Source organism: Dreissena polymorpha, chromosome 5, assembly GCF_020536995.1.
Source record: "Dreissena polymorpha isolate Duluth1 chromosome 5, UMN_Dpol_1.0, whole genome shotgun sequence".
Classification (NCBI taxonomy): Eukaryota; Metazoa; Mollusca; class Bivalvia; order Myida; family Dreissenidae; genus Dreissena; species Dreissena polymorpha.
The window spans coordinates 58,648,016-58,669,746 of NC_068359.1; the positions used below are offsets into that span (position 1 = coordinate 58,648,016).

The window sequence follows — 21,731 nt, forward strand, 5'->3', positions numbered from 1 at the left end:
ATAACACAACTTATGAATTACGAGATTAACGGTTTTAAGGCAACAATGTCTGCATTCTCGTACATACTGTCTCGACACAAACATACCCATGCTATTCAATATAGTTTTACACACGTTAATTATTCTTGGATTGTCTTTTGCTACTCTCCATAGAGGGGAGTAAATATTGGAGTCTATTACATGCACAGTTACTCCCCATTGATCGTTGCCTTTGATGCGATCGGTATTTCGTTCGTAATGTTCATTACGACTTTTCGCTCAACTATTTTTTTCCATTGTCGCTTTGTGGGGAAATTTCCATCCTGGACGTATGATCGTAAGACGTTCATTAAGTCGTACTTTTGTAGTATCCTGTATGCATCAGGGATATATCCGATGCATTGGCCTTCTAGTTCAATGTGACGTATACGTCTATTATTGAAGATATCTTTCGCTATGTATTTAGGATTCAATCTGCATATTTCGACGAAAAATGTTAGTTTTCTGATTTCCAGTCCATTCACTATCGGGACGGTATTAAGGGTTGACAGGCAATAATCTGTTGAGATGCTTCTGTCATACCCTTGCATGTGTTTCAGGCAAAAGTTATGTGCAATAGAAAGTTGAACAAGATCACTTTGCGAGTTGTTGTTCCATAGCTCACAGCCATATAGGGCATTTGGGATAACGGATGAGTTGAATATCGTTAAGAGAGTTGGTGGACTCAGTCTTTCAGGCGCTACCCCTTTTGAGCACAAGCTCATGTATGTTCCTCGCAGTCGCACGCATGCATCATGAATCGCATTATTAGTGGTCAGAAGAGATTTTGTATTATAAATGTCAAAGCTTGTAAACATTTTTCACTTGGAGTTTCAGACGGACGTCATGACCCGTTCCGACCGTCCCCATGGGGTCCCAGTTCGCCGGAAACACCGTGAGGCCAGCGTCCTGTCCTGGCTTCGCGTGTTCATTGCGGCGTGAGTATGGCAAGAGTGACAAATAAACAAAAAATAGACACGTATATATCTCGCTATGATCGGTAATAATATGGTACAGTTATCGTCAATTTGTTCGGCACAAACTATTGGGAGTTATCGCCATTTGGTTTGGAAGAAATTCATATTTTTATGTCCCCCAGTCTATACTGGGGGACATATTGTGTTTGCCCTGTCTGTGTGTTGGTTTGCTGGTTTGTTTGAGTCAAGCTTTAATATTGGCCAGAACTTTTCCAATATTGAAGATGGCAACTTGATATTTGGCATGCATGTGTATCTCATGGATCTGCACATCTTGAGTGGTGAAAGTTCAAGGTCATCCTTCAATATCCAAGGTCAAATATATGGGGTGGGGGACATAATGTTTCACAAACACATCTTGTTTGTTATCATTTCCAAAAAGGCGCGAAGTAAAGTTACGCACAATAATATATTTTTTGCTATTATGTGTTATTTCATCACAATCTTATAATCGACGTTCGTACACTCTGCCTGTTAATAAGGGACGACTCTTTTCGCTTTTAAGACATTTTTCATTTAAAGGAATTCTCTTCTTATCGAAAATTAAAATAAGGCGAAAAGTGTCGCAATTGATTAGCTTGTGCAGATTTCACAGGCTAATCTAGGACGACACTTAACGCATATGCATTAAGCCCCGTTTTCTCAGAGCGGTGCACTGTTATTTGTTTTAGTAATAAAAGTGAAAGAACGCTGATTGTTAAAAGTTCTCCTTTTTTATGTTAAATGTTATGTTCGTATTATATGTATCGTGAAGATGTAGGCGTCAACTCAAACATAATATGTACAACAATTGCTGCATTGAATAATACTGCAATTTGCTACAGAAATCATCTGTATGCATTTTTTCTATTAATACATCCATACATTTACATTATGCAATAAATTATGTGTTATTTGTATATAACCGTTGTATATATTTTGTTTTGACATAAATTAAACTAACAGAGATATAGAACCTACAAGACAAAAATATATAATAATATACACATTCTCCGCATATTTGCGTTTTGTCCGATAACTCCCTTTTTTCTTCTTTTCGTATTATTAATCGGCATCTTTGTTATATTTAATTATTTAGCATACGCATTACTTTAACTGTATTGGTGGTACTTGCTTTATTTCTACACAACTTTTTTTTAATTTTCATTGTGTCACGTGACTTGCTATTACTGTTTATGTACATATCTGTATGTTCACATGGGCCCATGGCCTACTGATTCTGAAATAAAATTTTCTTTAAATTATACAAACTACTGTCACGTATGTATAGTATCGAAACATTGGGGTTTTAATACAATGTTTTTATATGTAATAACACAATCTTCACCAAGCCTCGGTACATTTTTTGGTCGGGTATAAATTGAGAAATACCTTCGATTTCGAATGTTTTCGAATGTATGCAATGTCCATCAGCATACAAATATACGAAACATCATCGAATTCCGGTTTCCAGATGTCGCGTGAATGTCGAGAAAGACTACCGCGAACCAAGAGACTACGACGTCGACAACTTCCCCGACAACGCCCCCTGTGAGCAGCTACACGGGTTTCAGTACTTGCAAAACCGCGATGGGATCTGGCGCAACTCGACCACAGCCGTGTACGGCTACGAACCTGCGTCGAAGTGTCCCCAGTATAGCAATTCGGAGAACATCTATTGCGACATGGATATCGACCCCCGCCGACCAGAAGGCGTCTGCGTGACAAAGACGAAGTTCTTCTGCCTTGAAACACCGCCTGTGGACTTTGATAGGGGCAATCCCTACGTGGAGGCGAAAGGGGGCGGGGCCACTGTCATCCAGGGTCCTATACAAAAGGGGCTGCACGGGGATAGACGTTCCATATGCATGTCGCTGGAAGAGGGCCTCGATATCCTTAGACTGCCGCTTGGTCATGGTAGGTAAAACAGTTTTTTGCTGTTTATTTTTTATTAATTTCTCGATCATGCGTATTGTTATTTTCACGATATCCGAATAAATATTTGACGTATATTAACTCATCTATGCCAAGTGGACTTTCCCATCATTCTAAATTGGATCAATTTATTTCTAGAATAAGAGATGTCTAGTATATTTATTTCTATATTTAGAAGCTAGTCATAAATGGGTTAAGTATAGATAGATGTCTGTCAAACCCGTATTGATACCGAACATTTCTAGAAGAACGATTCTCACATGTTCATCTTACGCAGGCCCGTACCCAGGCCATGGGCCCAGGGGCCCGGCCCCCCCCCCCCCAGCTGGCTGTCGAACTATGGTTTTTGTTTAATAATCGGCCCACTGCAAATTTTTCTCTCGTGCAAGGGCCCACAGTACACTTTCCCTCAAAACAAAAGAGCAGCTATGTTTTATCGTCCCAGATAAACAAGAGGATTAACGCTCGCCAATCGAGATAAGCCTCTAGGCAATGTTTTCTTATCGCCTTGTACACACATCCCCGATCAGTCCCCCATTGTGATCATGAATGCTTCATCTATCGATGGTTGAAGTAACATGTATTTTGATAAGTGCAGCGAATGGAAGCAACTGCTACAGGATGTCGTAGACTATGGTCTGATAATTGCCGTCTCAAGTTATTTTCCTTCTTTGAGAAGGCCCTAGACGTATTTTTCCCTTCTAAATGTTTAATTGTTTTTTTAAACCTTTTATTGGGAATTTTTAAGTCCCAATATATACTTTTTGCATTGAGAATAGGGCCCTGAATTTGAGCCGGAACAAAAACACTGACAAAGGTATTAAAACTGAGTATTTATAATTTTTGAAAGGAAATCACTGAAAAAGACTACGATGAGATAGTTAACATGTTTGTTTAAAAGAAAAACAGATTCATAAATTTGCCTAGCAACAGATAAGAATTTGGCAGAATTCAGTATTTAAAATAATTGAGTACCGAGAATTGAGTAATGTCAACCTATTAATGGCTCATTGGTAAAAAAATGAAAATTGAAACAACAAATCGATCTCATTATATAAGTTAACCTGATCCAGTGTAGAAAAATATTGTATAATTAAATTATCTCTTTCATTGAATTTGTTTGAAAACAGTAAAATATGTTAAATTGATTATTTAAGACTTTCATTATTTCCCCCAAAAATTAGGCATTTCGCGCAATTGTTTTCCTCAAAAATGGCAAGGTCTTTCCCAAAAAATCAGATTTAAAAAACCTGTGACGTTATTGATTTGTGAAAAAAATGGTGGAAGCAATACGAGAGTTGATGTGGATAATCGTCAGTTTAAACCTGTAAGTTTCGGAAATCTAAAGCTTTTAATATTGTTGTGAATTCACACCGATGTTTAAAGCTTAAGACTTCCGAAATGTGCTGATTTACTTGTTATATTCCATTAATTCATATCACAAAATACGTTTTTTAGAAGCATTAAAATTGACCTTGCAAAGTGCCAAATTAAAAAAAAAGTATATATATAGGGAAGGGGGACCCCTCCCAAACCCTTCCCGGTTGGGCCCCCCCAGTAAAAAAAATCCTGGGTACGGCCCTGTTACGAGTAGATATTTAGTGATTGGAAATCTATTGGTGTTAAAGGGGCCTTTTCACGTTTTGTTAAATTGACAAAATAACAAAAATGTTTCAAAATCGCAAATATTCGTTGCAGTTATGAAATGTGTGAGGAGACCGTAATACTGAACAATTACCATGCTCTAAAATATCCATTATATGCATCTTTTGACGATTTGAATACCTAAAAATTATAAAGCGTTGCAACACGAAACTATTTAATAATTTTGAGAGTTCTGTTGTTGTCGTTATATTTTGGGATACTACGAGCATTGCTTTTATGAAGTATAAAATACATCGCTCAATGTTTAAGCAAGGTTGGCCAAGTTGTCTAAGCGATACAAATTTAATCCAGGGGTCAGTGGTTCGAACCCAATTGAGGCTTATATTTTTTCTTTCTTTAATTTTATTCTTGGTTTTTTCTGGACCTTTTTAGATCCAACGTTTACATTTATGAAAATAAAGCATTTAATGACAAACTTCAATACATGGCAAAATCTGTGAAAAGGCCCCTTTAAAGCGGGTATATACGAACTTGTCAAATATTTATTAATTAATATAAAATTAATCTGAAATCAAAAAGGCTGTACAGCCGAATTCGCCAGCATGTATATCATGCATGTACGATGTGAATGTAAATTTAGTTTAACGGTTCATTTGAAATTCCTGCAGCGATATCGATTCATACGACACACGAACACTTACTAAAAAGACGAATGCATCGGTTATTGTAGGAAAATATGTACGAATTATCTTCGTCACAATCGGCTAGGGGAGCTAATTTGTATTGCTGCATTTTAAGAAATGTCTTAAATGTATCAGTTTTCTTGCATATTGTGTGTTATTATAACATATTTGTATCAATATATTACAATTCAACACATATAAAAATCGTATAATCTCGCTTTAATACACTTGGTATCGCTAATATGGTACATGAACATGTGTTGAATATATTGTCCCACAATTGATTTTTTATGTGAAAACTTTATTTTTGAAATATTCGTTGGTTTTTAGTGTTCATGCAATTATTGTGATAAAAATCAAGTTCTTAACGATTTACACATTTCGCACCAATCGTATAGCTCGTGGAAATAGTCAATTTGTTATATATAATATGAATGTAAATAAATCCACAAATCTAGTGTGTGTGTCTGGGCATAAGTGGTAAAGGGGATAACTATTTAAATAAAGGAACCGTATAATTATCGGCAAATTAGTAAGAATTCGTATTTGTGAACAACAACATAAAGTGCGTTGCATGAGCCGTTCAAAGCTGCTTCAATTATTGTTTATACTTTGTGAAGGATTGAATGTACACTGTCAATTATCGCATAAATCTAGCGGCTGTCATTAATAATTTTGCGTCTGATCATGCCTCTGGGGTTATTTTATTGCATATTGAAGATATAAGTGTCTTGTTCTGAGAAAACTTGGCATAATTCATATGCGTAAAGTGTCGTTCAAGATTAGCCTGTGCAGTTCGCACAGGCTAATCAGGGACGACACTTTCCGCTTAAACTATATTTTCGGTAAAAAGGGACTTCCTTTAAACGAAAAATGCCATTAAAGCGGAAAGTGTCCTCCCTGTAAAGCCTGTGCGGACTGCACAGGCTAATCTGGAACGACACTTTACGCACATGCATTTTGCCCACTTTGTCACAGAACAAGACACAAATAATCATGCTTTCGATCATTTTAGCTGGTTCCTGCAGAGCATGTCGTCGAAATCTGTATCATATGAGGCAAGGAACCACTGAGCTACAACTCGACGCTGAACATGTATTTTCACCAGGAAGCCTACGTCATTTCTAGTGGTGACAGCGAGGGGGCGCTCCCGACGTTAGAGGACGTCGTCAGCAAAGGGTCATTTAGAAAAACTTAAACGTCAAATTAAATCGACAGTCATTAATTTTCTTGTATTGAATAATAGTATTGCAAAAACAGTTGTCAAAATAGACTTGATGTTCTTAACTGACCCTTTTACAGGTTTTATAATCAAAAGCTGTAAGTGAGAGTTGAGTTCTGTTTTAAAGTCTCTTTAACGCTCAAAATCTTCGAAACTTTCGTTAAGTATTTCGTAAAATAAAGTTAACACCTATACAATTAGTGTTCCTTATAGCAAAAGCCACAATTTCAACGCTAGATGTGGTATGATTACATAGATTTTTGTAGATACAAAATGCTCGTTTTTATTTATTTGTGGCCACAATTAATTCCATTTAATTTCCAGCGAAAATATATATATATATATATATATATATATATATATATATATATATATATATATATATATATATATATATATATATATATATATATATATATATATATATTCATACGACACACGAACACCATGTTAGTGTTCATGTGTCGTATGAATAGATATGCAAAACAATAATAAAAAAGAGCATTTTGTATCTACAAACATCTATTTTACCAGACCACATCTGGCGTTGAGATTTCGGCAATTGCCATAAGGAACACTGATTTTTAATTGGTTAAGTTTATTTTACGAACAATTGTACGAAATTTTCGTTGATTTTGAGTAGTAATGTTACTTTAAATAATGTATTACGAAACTGTTAGCCTGATAGGTTGCTTACATGCTTTGAGAAACTGAGAAAATATCACTGTCATTTTTATACTGAATTATATATTATAATACATTGAATAATATATTGAAAATATAATCGATCATTTAAATTATGATAACTTTCTCTTTTTTGTAAATGGAATTCACCACCAAAATTATGTATTCATTATGTAAATGATTTATTTATTCTATTCTATGAATGATTTTGACATGTATTTTTTTCTCTTTTTGTTTTACCCACTATTTGTGTTCATCGTTTTGTGTAGTTCTTCTCAAATACATGTACCATGTCTTTGCAATCTCAAACACATACCGTGTATAGGCTATAAATTTGCAATATGCTGTTTATGCCTAATAAATGTTATGTTATGTTATGTTGTTATACACCACGGTGAAAAGGAGATGACGTCTGAAAATATTTTTGCACACTCGAACTTACGATTTCTTACTTGCGCACGTGCAACTCTTCACATGGACACGTGCAATGTGACAAAATGAAAATTAAAACATTTGGCTTAATACAGAGACAACATCATTGCAGGCTAATTTCGATGACACGCTTAACGGGTGGAAGAAAGTCCAGTGGTTTCTGTCTGTAGAAGTACCCATGGTTTAATCCATTTATGCCTAGTGGACTCCCCCATCCTTCCCATTTGGATCAATTTATTTCCAAAATTAGGGATGTCCATTATATTTATTTTTATATTTAGAATATTTTTTACAGAAGCAAACAGCGCAGACAAAGATGAGACGCCGAATCGTCTCATCTGGGTCTACGCTGTTTTCCAATGCCTTTTTTCTAGACGCTAGACATAAATGGGTTAAGTTAAGCATGTTTTGTTATTGTAATGATACTGATGACATATTATATCAAAAAATTATGTTTTCATTTATATAAAATGGTGTACATGCCACTCATGTGCACACATTAATGTTCATGAAGCCACGATGCTTCTTCATTTCAATAAATATTTCCCTGGCGCAATGACAAACGTAGTTGTCTACGATTAAGTGTTGTTTATTATGTCAAAAAGAAGACCTGCACGTTCTAACGTGAAGAGTTGCACCTGCGGCATTTAGAATTTCAAGTAGTTTCAGAGAAAAGATCGGATGTCATATCCATACCAACGTAATACACTCAATTAAAAGTGTATGCAACTTTGTAAACCTGTGAATTTTTTAAGTACGCTTATCTATTGGTGATTTAGGTTGTTGGCTTGTATCTAAAATACTTAAAAATTAATATATGAACAACAGAGGGGGTAATCACGTGATAGTCAAGATGGCGACATCCATGCCGAGACAGTTATTTTTCGTTGTTTATACCCCTCATTACTTTTGTTATCTTTAAATAACGCTCACTTTCCAGCAATATCAGTAAACATGTGATTAGAGTTTATTTCGTTTTATAATTAGCTTTATATATCGAATATACCGGTACTCCCAACAAATTTTCTTAGTGGAGCTTTAATAAGGTCATCCCGCTAAGAAAAATTGCAGCGAGTAAAGTCGAGATAAAGAGCGAATATCGATACAAAATAAACGCTAGTAACTTTCTTGCTGATATTTGTGTTTATGTTGGTTTGTATTGTGCTGTTTTGTACTGTTTGGGCAATCGGTCACTTGCCTTAAATAAAGGACCAACTAATTGTTTTTAATGAAAATTCAATACTGCTCCAGCAGCTGGAGTTTCACTTCTTTATATTGAAACAGAAACAATAAATACAATCAACAAAGGGTATAAAACGGCGTAAAATACCTGCCTCGGCATGGAAGTCGTCATCTTGACTATCACGTAATTACCCCCTCTGAACAAGGAGTTCTGTAAATCTCGTGTTTTTCTACACATCACAGCTTTTATCGCTGACAAAGTGTTGAAATGTTGTGGGTTTTTTAATATGAATAGGCATTGCTGCGAATTCAACGTGTAGTATTAACTCTGGTATAATGTAGAATGCATCATTATTTTGGTATGTTTTCATATCAAGTCGACAAGTGACATGTTGCACTACCGGTCTCGCCACATAACTGCCTGTACTAGCACTGCCTTTGTTAGCGCTCGGAGCCTCTTTTTGTCAAACATATGAATATATATGTAGTGAATAATGAGGTTTCAATCAAGTTTAAAACCTGGTTATAAATAATAAGTCTTTTTTGTTTAATTGATCATACTGCAGGCGAATGTGTTACTTTCTCTTACATAGAGTTATGCAATTGAGCAAATATAAACATGTAAGAATATACATTTCCGAGTGTTCCAAATAACAACTCACACATACGTGCATACGGCGGTAAAACTGCCTTCGCGGAAAGTGTAAAATATTATGCACTGCAAGTTCTGCAGTTATTCACTGTCAAACTATGAATATAAGTTTGTTATATTTTACCTTGAGATATTTCAGCTTCACTGCCAGTGTTTACATACATGTAGTCAATACACCTAGAGTGTACCATGACATATCATGTCAGTGTATCACGTGTACCTAGATATCATGTCATATTGTATCTCGATTTATGTATTTAAAATGTATAAAAAAACACATGTGTTATATGTTTTTCGTGTTAAAATTGAGGTATTACCAATAACACTCACCCTGGTCATGCAATACAAAAATACACACCTGACTAGTTCTAAATTGATGGGCGATTTAATAGTACTAAGTTAGTGTAAATATGTAGGCAAACATTAAACCCAGCAAGTAAAAAACGTATCAGTAGCAAATGGGCATTTATTTACCTTACACTTGTTATAACGACATAACACTACACAACATATTATATTGTGGCAATAGTTAAGAAATAGGCGAATTACAAAATGACAAAATTTACGCAAACCTGGCCCCGTGTTCACAAAACTTTTTACTGTCATCGAAAATCAATTTTGCATGAAATTGAAAATCGTTGTCAAGTGACATCGATGACAAAGTTCGAGTTCACGAAGCTATTTAAAATTGATGTCGTTCAACATTGGTTTTAACGACATCGATTTTGTTCGACTTTCATGTTTACTGAGAGAAAAAATGAAAAAAAGGCGAAAAAAATCCCCACCCTCTGATATTAAAATCATAACAAGGTCATGAACAAAAATTTTCATAGGCCTTTCTTCGCGGGCCGCAAAAATGTCAAAAATAATAATAATCCCAAGCATCCCTTGGTCCTCTTATGGGCAATTGGACAACCTTTCAAAAATAGGTTACTCCAAAGAAATCCGTCCAGCCGTTTACTCACAGTCGGTCAATAACCACGCAATATTTCGAGCCAAACGGTCTACAGGAATAAATGTGGGACAGACGTTCACACAATATTTTTGAGTTTTAAACGATAGCTCACGTCCTAACGAAGCGTGATAAATAATGCATGCATATGCAACCACTTACACATTAAAACTATTTATCCAGGGTACGTTACTTCCACCTGTGAGTTTAGCTGCAATGACTGCTCAGGTGCATTGGAAAAATGTCGGAAAAAACCTTCGTGGTTAAACTGATAAATGATCGGTACGACGAGTTATATTGTCGCTTTAAAGGTGCCACACTAGGTGGCAAAAAAAGGAACAAACCTGGCAAGAGGTTGCTGATACCTTCAATAGGTGAGTCGCAATTTACTTTTTTGTTTTGAAATGTCATCTTACTATAGCACTAGTCTTAGTGCAGTTAGGCTGTAAACAAAACATTCATTTGTTTTGATAGAACTAACACATGCCTGTATAACCGAAAGTAAGAACATTCGGCATTAATATATATATATATATATATATATATATATATATATATATATATATATATATATATATATATATATATATATATATATATATATATATATGTGTGTGTGTATGTGCGTGCGTGTGTGTGTGCGAGCGTGCGTGCGTGTGTGTGTGTGTGTGTGTGTGTGTGTGTGTGTGTGTGTGTGTGTGTGTGTGTGTGTGTGTGTGTGTGTGTGTGTGTGTGTGTGTGTGTGTGTGTGTGTGTGTGTGTGTGTGTGTGTGTGTGTGTGTGTGTGTGTGTGTGTGTGTGTGTGTGTGTGTGTGTGTGTGTGTGTGTGTGTGTGTGTGTGTGTGTGTGTGTGTGTGTGTGTGTGTGTGTGTGTGTGTGTGTGTGTGTGTGTGTGAGTTTGTAAATCCTACCAACCGGGTAAAATCGTATATATATATAACTAACGAAAAACTGCCTAGAGCTCTACTTTGTTTAACGTATATTTATAAAATATATTCGTGAAATATGTACCGTAAAACAAGCTATATATATATATATATATAAAGTGGAGCTATCCTACTCACCCCGACGTCGGCGTTAGCGTGAGCGTTAGCGTGAGCGTGAGCATTGGAATGTTAAAGTTTGCGTACCACCTCAAATATTGCCTATGTCCTTTGAGATATTGCTTTTATATTTTGCATACTTCTTTACCAACATAACCCCAATCGATAAACAAGAGCAGACAACTGTGACAAGCATTTTGTAAGAATTATGGCCCCTTTTCCACTTAGAATATGCACATTATTGATAAATCTTTTTTAAAGTTTGCGTACCACCTCAAATATTGTCTTTGTCCCTTGACATAAGGTTTCATATTTTGCATACTTCTTGACCAACATGACCCCAATCTATAAACAAGAGCAGACAACTGTAAAAAGTATTTTGTAAGAATTATGGCCCCTTTTTTCACTTAAAATATGCATATAAATGGTTATTCTATGCTAAAGTTTGCGTACCACCTTAAATATTTTCTTCGTCCCTTGACATTTTGCTTTCATATTTTGCATACTTCTTTACCAACATGACCCCAATTTATAAACAAGAGCAGAATACTGTCAACAGCATTTTGTAAGAATTATGGCCCCTTTTTCCACTTAGAATATGCATATTATTTATAATTCTTTGTTAAAGTTTGCGTACATGTACCACCTCAAATATTTTAATTGTCGCTTGACATACTGCTTTTATATTTTGCATACTTCTTGACCAACATGACCCCAATCTATAAACAAGAGCAGACAACTGTAACAAGCATTTTGTAAGAATTATGGCCCTTTTTCCACTTAGTAACTTTGAATATTTTGTTAAATTTTGTGTTTACAGTCGGAACTGACCTAACGGCAACCTGAATTTACCGGTCACCTGCAGACAACGGTCAGTCTGGAATCCCCCCGACGAACAACACTCTATATTACACTTGAATTTAACGGCCACCTGGTCATAACGGCCAACGGCCACTATATTCCACTCCGAAATTCATGTTTGACCTGAAATCAACGGTCACGTGTCAGTCGTCTTGAGTCGCGAAAATTAAAAACACAGCACATCATTTGTCCGTCTATTTTGCCGTTAAAGCGTCTGAAAGCAGTAATTGTCTTTGATATCATAAAAGCGGCCCGCTGCGAGTAAACAAATAATAAGGTGTTGAGACGGTTTGTTTTCCGGGGATAATTGTGGGGGTATCTTCAGAAGAAAATATGTCAGAGTTTGTGACACTTTTAAAGTAATTATCGCTAATTAAATGACCGCTAATAAGTACATGGTACTTTCAACGGTACTATTACACCGTTCTATCGGTTTATGAGAGCGAATCCGCTTTTTAGACTTGTACGGACGTGACGTCAACGGCACGTGACAAACTTTATTTACTGAATGAACGAGATGCATGAGTAAACAATTATACCAGCGTTGATAAAGTTATTGCTTTAGTTTAACAAGATGAAATTAAATCAATCTATAAGATATTATTCTGAATTATTCAATGTACACACGTAAGTTATTTCTGTTATTATGCTTAGTTAACGGCAATGAGCCTTTGTTTTACACTGTATGCATACGACTGGGTGGGGTAACGACGTAGCAATACTACCAACTGACAAACCGTCTTAAAAGTGTGATCCGAATTCAACGGTCACCTGTGGACAACGGTCACTTTGGTCGTTTCCCTTGACTGACCGCTGTTCTCAGGTTTGACTGTACATCGATTTTACTTCTAAAGTATAAAGGCTTTTGCTTTCAAACATAATACTTTCTCACTATTATGCGGGTACTGCACCTGGCAAGTTGAAATTTACCTTGACCTTTGACCTTGAATCTAAAGGTAAATTTAATACATTTTGATTCAATAGCCATAACTTCTTTATTAAGGATCAGATTTAATTCATACTTTGACAAAACAACACTTACCTGATATACCACAATGGACTTCGCCCAAACCATCCCACACGCCCCACCCTAGAAATCCCCCCACCCCAAAAAAAAATGTTTTTGTTTTCCTTATTGTTTTTAGCATGTTAAAAAAACACTTTTTTTTTCTTTTTCTTAAGACCGTCCAACCATCCCACCCAAGCTATTGCTATCAAACTTGAAATACAATCTTATTAGTTTGTTTAATGTCTTTACAAATGTTCAATAGATTGTGGAAAACATACCTAAACTCAGAATCTACATAATGTACATCTTCTTTAAAACATAAGCGATTAATATGTTTCAATTATGGTCCTCTTCCAGTTAGAATATGACAATAGTATCTTGACCTTATTGAATATGAACAATTTCCCCATGGTGGCCTACTTTATATTGTCAAGCACTTGAATAGTCGAGCGCGCTGTCTTCTGACAGCTCTTGTTGTTTTTCTCATCGACATTTCCATTTTAACATTTAGTAGCCAAAAGGGTCCAAGTCCCCTTGATCTCGCAAGAACGTACTGCCAGAATTACGTTGATTCACCAGGTTTTGAAGTAAAAACCGTCATGATGTCATAGGTACAAATATTTTTGTATATGGTTATGTTTAAGGTCGTTTAGAAATTATAAAAGAACATCGTAGCCCCTTTCCATTAAAAAGAAGAAAACAAACATGGACTATTGGGTTACTTAATACTGGGCAGAAGTATGGAAGTAGCATAAAGATTTATTGATTATTTATTAATAAAACACTATTGGCGCCTCTATCTAGCCTTCAATTATATGACCAAAATGAGTATTAATATAAAATGTCCACAAATATAAATATTTCAGGCAAAGGAGTCTTTGCCACTAAGCCTTTTAAAAAAGGAGACTTTCTTCTCGAATACAAAGGGGATCTGATAACACGAGTAAAACATGCACGGAAATAAGAAAAGAAGTCTGAAAAGGAAGGTCAATGCAGCTTCATGTACTTTTTTAAATACAGAGACAAATCTTGCTGGTAACTACAAATTATCTTTACTTTGCACATCAAACGTTTAAATCACGCCATTAGAACAAGAATTATCTTTAGTTTTTTCACCATAATAATTAAATATGGCATGCGCGTTATTTTAGTTTAAAGCATCAGAAGTGTTTATTTAAATGTCTTATTCAGCATTGACGCTACCAACGATATATTTCATGAGGGTTGAATGATAAATGATGCCGAAAACGGAGACGCAAAACAAAATTGTGTAATGAAAATAGTTGAAGTCAACCAAACTCCCCATCTATGAACTTTCGCCGACAGAGACATTGCAATTGGCGAGGAACTCCGATATGATTATGGAGTACCAACACTTCCATGGAGAAAGGTACATTCTATTGTAAAGATGTCATCTGTGATGGATTTATCACTGATATTTATCACATTTTAAATTAGCTTTAAATGTATTTTGAATTATTATTTTTATAAAAATAGCCAATCAGTTTTATGATTACATTCATGTTCGTTCATGAGTTATTCATTTTAAATACAGATATTCAAATATCTCTTTGCCGTGAATTAAAATGTTTAATCATTGAACGTCGTCAAGCTCTACTTTAATGCGGTCTGTCTGATAATGTGTATTTGTTATTTAACTTTCAGAAATGCACGGAGCAAAAAATGGGTATGTTTCACAGTGATTTGTTATTACTACACATGCATTAATTCAAATGCGTTGTACTTAATGGTTTCATAACTAACGAACTTTCTAACACTGACTAGATTATGTGTAATACCAATTTTTATTGTTGTTTTGAATAGGCAACACAATGACTACTAGATCTACGGACAGCCAGGAACCAGGACAAACAACATCCATACACACGGAAGAAGTCAATGAGACGGTTTATAATATTTCGCAAGGTCGAAGCTACTAAGGCGTATTTTCTGGTTGGTTTTGTCTTCAGTGAAATGGGCGTAATTTTGCTTTACTAAGGCGTATTTTCTGGTAAAATACATTTTAGCCGTGAATTAAAATGGTTTATCATTGAACGTCGTCAAGTTCTACTTGAAATGCGTTCTGTCTGATAATGTGTATTTGTTTTTTGCATTCTCAGAAATGCACGGAACAAAAAAGGGTATGTTTCACAGTGATTTTGTTATTACTACACATGCCTAAATACGTATTATGAACATCATGAAATTATTGTAATTGTTGTACAAGGAATTAATGTCAATGTGTTGTACCAAATGGTTTCATGAATAATGAACTTTTTAACTCTGACTAGATGAAGTGTTAAACCATTTTTAATGTTGTTTTAAATAGGCAACACAATGACTACTAGATCTACGGACAGCCAGGAACCAGGACAAACAACATCCGTGCACACGGAAGAAGTCGATGAGACGGCTTGTAATATTTCACTATATCGAAGCTACTAAGGCGTATTTTCTGGTTTGGTTTAGTCTTCAGTGAAATGGGCGTAATTTGGCCTTAAATTATATTGTGCCAATATTTATACCGGGTGATGCTAATTGGTATTTGGGCTTAACATAACACGTACGTCGATGATTATTATATTAACATGTTATAGCACACATTATGCGAATTTTAAAAGAATAAAATATTGTTTACCAGTTGTAGTGACTTTGAACTACTTGTCTTTCAAAATCTTCATATACACAAAGAATTTAGAATTTACACCTGTCAATGAAACTGGTGAGCATGTGTATTAACCACTGTAGTCTATAAACATCGACTTCATCATAATCACAAAAACGTTAATTATCGCTTATCCAAGAAGTGTAATATCATTAATTTTAATTTTCAGTATAAGACTTATACGCTGCAAATTACTGTGTATCAAACTCTGAGACATTAGGAAATTTAACTTGCGTGTTACATATGGACATTGGTTGATATTTTATCTTAACATATTATTTGAAATTAATTAGACGGTTGACGTGTCTTCCAATGCCTTAAGAACACTTCATGAGGCTAAGCAGAATAGTCAGAAAGGACTGTTGCCATTGGCAAATGATGTCAAAGTAATGTCTGAATACTTACGACATGAAGCAGAAACACATGCAAATACCTTACAAGGATCAGCAAGTGATTGCGAGAAAAGGCAAGCATGGCATAAGTTGTCTGAAATCTGCTTGTGCCAAACTATTCTGTTTAATCGAAGACGATCAGGCGAGGTGTCAAAAATGACAGTCGAAGAATATTCAAAAACAAATTGACAAATGACGATGGAGAATTAGATGGATGTTTCACAAAACTGGAAAAAGACCTGTGCCGTTATTTTTACCGTACAGAGATTATTGCAAAACGAGGTCGAATAGCTGCAGTACTGTTTCCAAGACAGGTGAAAGAAAATATCGACCTCCTCATACGCAGCAGAAATTCTCTAACAAACTGTTTCAATAGTAAATATATTTTCGCAACAAAATCTGCATCATCGCATATTCGTGGGACAGTTGTATTACGTTCGATTGCAATTGACTGTGGAGCTGAACATCCTGAAAGGCTTCGTTCTTCAAAGTTAAGGAAACATATTGCCACAATGACTCAGCTTTTTAACTTGTCTGAAAATGAATTAGACATTCAAGCTAAATTTCTTGGTCACGACATTCGGGTACATAGAGAATTCTACAGATTACCAGATGGAACCATGCAGGTTGCCAAAGTTAGAAAGCTGCTCGTGATGATGTAAAGTGGACAAATTACCAGAAATTCTGTCAATTCTCTAGACGATATTGATGTTGACGACCAATGTATTGAAGGTATGTCGCATTTTCAGTGTTAAATTCATACAGTAAACTTGTTTAATGTAAATAATGGGCTCATTACCGAACTTGATGACCTGAAGTGATAAAAAGAATTACAAACATTTTCTGAAATATACTTGTGTTATGCAAGGCAATTCTTTTTAATCGGAGACGACCAGGTAAGGTGGAATGTAAAGTCTACACTCATTTTGTGCTCAGTAAGGTTTACATTGGCTACTTCTAATTTTTCAATTTCAATGCACTAACTGCATATTTATTTGGTGTGCTTCGGTTGTTTCCATCATTGTTATATTATTAACTATATATAATTTTTGATATTGTGATTTACACGACAGATGAACAATATTCTTCTGAATCATCAGAAAATGAAAATACTGAAGACCTTGAAACTCTGCTTCCCAGCACCAGTCAACCAAAAATAACAGACAAATGTATGCATACACATGTGAATGCATTTAAGTTATGTATCTCCAAGTTTCTTATGTTTCTTAGAACATGATTTGCTTACATGTAATTGTTTGATTCATTAGGCAAAATAATGTTTCCAAATTTGTCGTGTGACGATTTTGTCGTAGTTTTGCTATGAAAAATTGTACTGAAGTATATATATTTAATATGAATATCTTACACATGGCAGTTAGCGACGTCATATGGTGTTTTATTATTCATGTACAGAAAAGGGTACTTCAAATACCAGGAGAACAAAACAAGCAGCCAAAAAGCAATGGAGTGAAAACAAAAAAGGAGATGTTCACAGACACTTTGATCGTTTTTTGATAATAGGTAAATTACCAGGGAAAAAAGAAATACTTGCATGTATTGAAAGTGAGAATGACCTTCACAACATAAGTTGGAAAAATGTCAAAGACTTTTGCAGAAATTTTATTGAAACAAAAAAGCGACGGGGACTTTTAACTTAAAAAAATATTACACATATAATGCACGTTTAGGAGAATACGTTAAAGGATGAAGTTGCCACATGTTTTGTGTTTTCTTGTTCTATATACTCTTTTCGAAAACGATATATGTGTGATTATTGTATTTGAATGTTTTATTAATACGGTTCAGTCAAAAACGATATTTGTTCATTATCATATCGCCGAACAAATTAGGATTGGTATATAGTTTGGCCAAAGAGTGTTTCTTTGTACTTTCTATTACGAGTTTCTACGAGTTACTCACTATACACGTGATTTTTTACCCTAAACTTGGTGAATATGAATGAATATAGCAAACATGATAACAAATCAATCTAGAAGGCTAAACTTTCAGAGAAGGCAGAAAAAAAATCCAGTCGGATAAATGGAAACAAACATTTTGTTCAAGCATAACAAACACACACTTTTAGATGAAATACGATAAATGTAAATAACATAAAAAAAACTACTGCTAAACTACTGCTACAATGTGAAGAATACAAATGAATATTTTGTCAATTTTACAAAATTTGTTTTAAATGACAGGTGTCTGACTTGCAGTTGAGTACTTAATAGTTATTTTAAAGTAATCATTTACCAAAATGTAAATTATTGGGTAAATATCGCACTAGAATTGATTAAATAGTTGTTAAATATTACAATAATTTCCTACACAGATTTATGTGCATTTGTTTTGCGTGTAGATATTCACATTAACTATCAATTCACATATTTGCTTTGTGTATATAATTGGTACGTTGATATGTTTTTCAAATCAAAATTGCTTGATGTACTAAAATTCGCGAGGAGTTATGCATGTTTCCCATGTTTTTAATTGAAGTTTATATTTCAACGACGATGAAAATTACTAAGATGCCAGATTTAGTTATGTTTTTGTCTCATTTATGGTTAAAGATCAATTAACATACCCATTTCACAGACTAAGATATTGTTAAAAGAATGTATCGCGTTTGCGACAGACCTCTTTTATGCATTCTAACACAAGCTATTTACTTGTTTTTTCGAATACTCTTCATATACACACACGTGAACAAGCTGTAGATTACCTAGAACAAAACATATTCGGAACATATATTTATATGTGATATGTAAATGCATGCACAAAGCTAATAATTAATCATGTTTATACACTTTGCGATATTATGATATAATGTCGGTTGTTTTAAGTGATTAATCATTATGTTAACCATGTTATCTGCCATCTGGAATGTAATTAAGTGTTTTGACATGTATGGGAAATTGATGTTGTTCGATTTGGTGCTGTATATTCAGAATTGAGTCACACTGTTATAATTTTCCTGTTGGTACATATTATTTTTAAGTTGGCACCAACAAGGGTCTAACAATTGATCCACATGTGCACTCCCTGTAAGTATATATACTATAATGTAAGTGGTTTAAAATAATATTAAACTACGTGTTTGATAAGTGTTTGCTTTGGTTCATATTTAATTAGTAGTGTTTTTATATAATGATAATGCTGTCAAAGTCAGCGGTGATTATACGTGTGTAACAACATTAATTATAACTTTTATATTGTTTTCAACAAATAATATATGGATGACACATCGGCATAACTTTTCAGTGCTTAAAATACACTCTTTTATATTTTATGCAAAAATTAGGTACATAAGTTGGTTTACATAAAGGTAGTTTGAACAAAATACGTGAATTCAAATCTTGAAAAAAAGTTTTTGGTTTGCAAGGGAAAACAAAACGATTGCCAGTGACTATTTTCCTTAAAATATAATCTGTTATTTCGACAGGTAGAATTAAATGTAAGTTCATTATTAACGTTAACCCGTTTTTGGCATTCTCTACTCAAAAAAGTGCATACATACTGTATATTTTTAATACAGCACATGTGTAATGGTATCACAGTTGTAGATTTGGAATACATATATTATAACAATAAATACTGATCATTATTCAGATTGACCTACCGCCGTAGACTAAGTCACTGGCGCATCAAAATGCATTGTTATCAAGTCGTTTTGCTAGTTTACTAAACTATTTAGTTTCTCATGCCTCGCAACATTCGTTGTGAAACGTTCATGATTGTTTAAAGTTACATATTTTATTATTTTTTGAAAATGCAATAAATGTATTAAAGACAGTTTAAGTGAAGTGGAAGTTGCCATGCGTGTGAATGAATTTTCTGATGTTTACCTGTTTCAGGGGATTAAATGCATGAGTTATTTTATAATGTCAGAGTAAGGACAAAGTAAATTAACACTACTCAATCTACATGCATATGGGCAGTTCTACTTTTAGGATAAAAAACTTCATAGCACGTGAAAATCGTGAATGTTTTTTTCTGATGGAAAAAGGAATTAAACAAATAAGCCGCCTCCCCCTCTCCTTCATTCGGTTTGACAAATAGCGTGGCCTGAAAAAAATAACATTATTTTTTAGTTTTAAGAACGAATTGTATTCATTTGTAGATTAATTGCACCATGATTGTTATGGTATAATGCAGCAATTGCATGCTTGTAGTCAGCTTATAGCTAATGAAGTCATAAATGTATTGTTTGATTTGCGTTATGTCTCTTATGCATATTTTGATGTGAATAATATTTGAGTCAATCAAATAAGGCATTTTTGAATAACTTATATAAGGTCATATGATAAACATATTTAATTTTAATAGTGTTTCATACATATTCTTTTCAATTTTTGTACTAACTTAAATATTATCCATGAACGTGCACGCCATTGTCCTATTACCCCTGTTGGTAAACGCAAATTCCCCGTTGGACATTATTGAAGTTCCACGGTGATAGCGCGCTTAAGTTCCTCTCTTGGTTAACACAATTCCCCTGTTGGCACACATTAAAGTTCCACGGTTGGTACGCACATAGTACCCCTGTTGGTATACACCGTTCCCCAGTTGGAACACATTGAAGTGCCACAGTTGGAACGCACTAAGTTCCCCTGTTGGTATACACCATTCCCCTGTTGGTACACATTGAAGTTCCACAGTTGGTACGCACTTAGTACCCCTGTTGGTATACACCGTTCCCCAGTTGGTACACATCGCAGTTCCTCATTTGGTACGCACATAATTCCCCGGTGTGCATGTAACATTTTCTTTGATTTATTACCCTATTTATCATAATTTTTATGTCAAAATCGTATTTTAGGTTCGAAACTTGCCTGTTCTTTATCACTTTCAGCTTTCTAGAATATCTGGAAATGGTGGTCCCCGATTGGTAGGTTTAGAACACATTTCCCCGGTTGGAAGGTTTTACAAGTATGTGTGTGTGTGTGTGTGTGTGTGTGTGTGTGTGTGTGTGTGTGTGTGTGTGTGTGTGTGTGTGTGTGTGTGTGTGTGTGTGTGTGTGTGTGTGTGTGTGTTGTGTGTGTGTGTGTGTGTGTGTGTGTGTGTGTGTGTGTGTGTGTGTGTGTGTGTGTGTGTGTGTGTGTGTGTGTGTGTGTGTGTGTGTGTGTGTGTGTGTGTGTGTGTGTGTGTGTGTGTGTGTGTGTGTGTGTGTGTGTGTGTGTGTGTGTGTGTGTGTGTGTGTGTGTGTGTGTGTGTGTGTGTGTGTGTGTGTGTGTTTGTGTGTGTGTGTGTGTTGTGTGTGTGTGTGTGTGTGTGTGTGTGTGTGTGTGTGGTGTGTGTGTGGTGTGTGTGTGTGTGTGTGTGTGTGTGTGTGTGTGTGTGTGTGTGTGTGTGTGTGTGTGTGTGTGTGTGTGTGTGTGTGTTTGTGTGTGTGTGTGTTCCGTTGTGAATAAATTTGGGGGATAAATCTGTGAGTTCAATT

At 35.1% G+C, this 21,731-nt stretch overlaps 1 protein-coding gene across 1 annotated transcript; it reads left to right on the forward strand.

Moving 5' to 3' along the window:
* The first annotated feature begins 858 nt into the window (after nucleotides 1–858).
* Nucleotides 859–6,606, forward strand: LOC127831847 (uncharacterized). Its single transcript, XM_052356929.1, has 3 exons — nucleotides 859–956; nucleotides 2,449–2,891; nucleotides 6,213–6,606. Exons 1-3 carry the CDS (start codon nucleotides 865–867, stop codon nucleotides 6,323–6,325), a joined length of 648 nt encoding a protein of 215 aa, XP_052212889.1. The 5' UTR covers nucleotides 859–864; the 3' UTR covers nucleotides 6,326–6,606.
* Nucleotides 6,607–21,731: the final 15,125 nt, after the last annotated feature.

Bases quoted from the DNA above. Each gene is read 5' to 3' on its own strand.
- LOC127831847 (XM_052356929.1), top strand. From the start codon at position 865: ATGACCCGTTCCGACCGTCCCCATGGGGTCCCAGTTCGCCGGAAACAC. The intron at 957-2,448 runs GTGAGTATGGCA...TCCGGTTTCCAG, and splicing joins CTTCGCGTGTTCATTGCGGC to ATGTCGCGTGAATGTCGAGA. The intron at 2,892-6,212 runs GTAGGTAAAACA...CGATCATTTTAG, and splicing joins TAGACTGCCGCTTGGTCATG to CTGGTTCCTGCAGAGCATGT.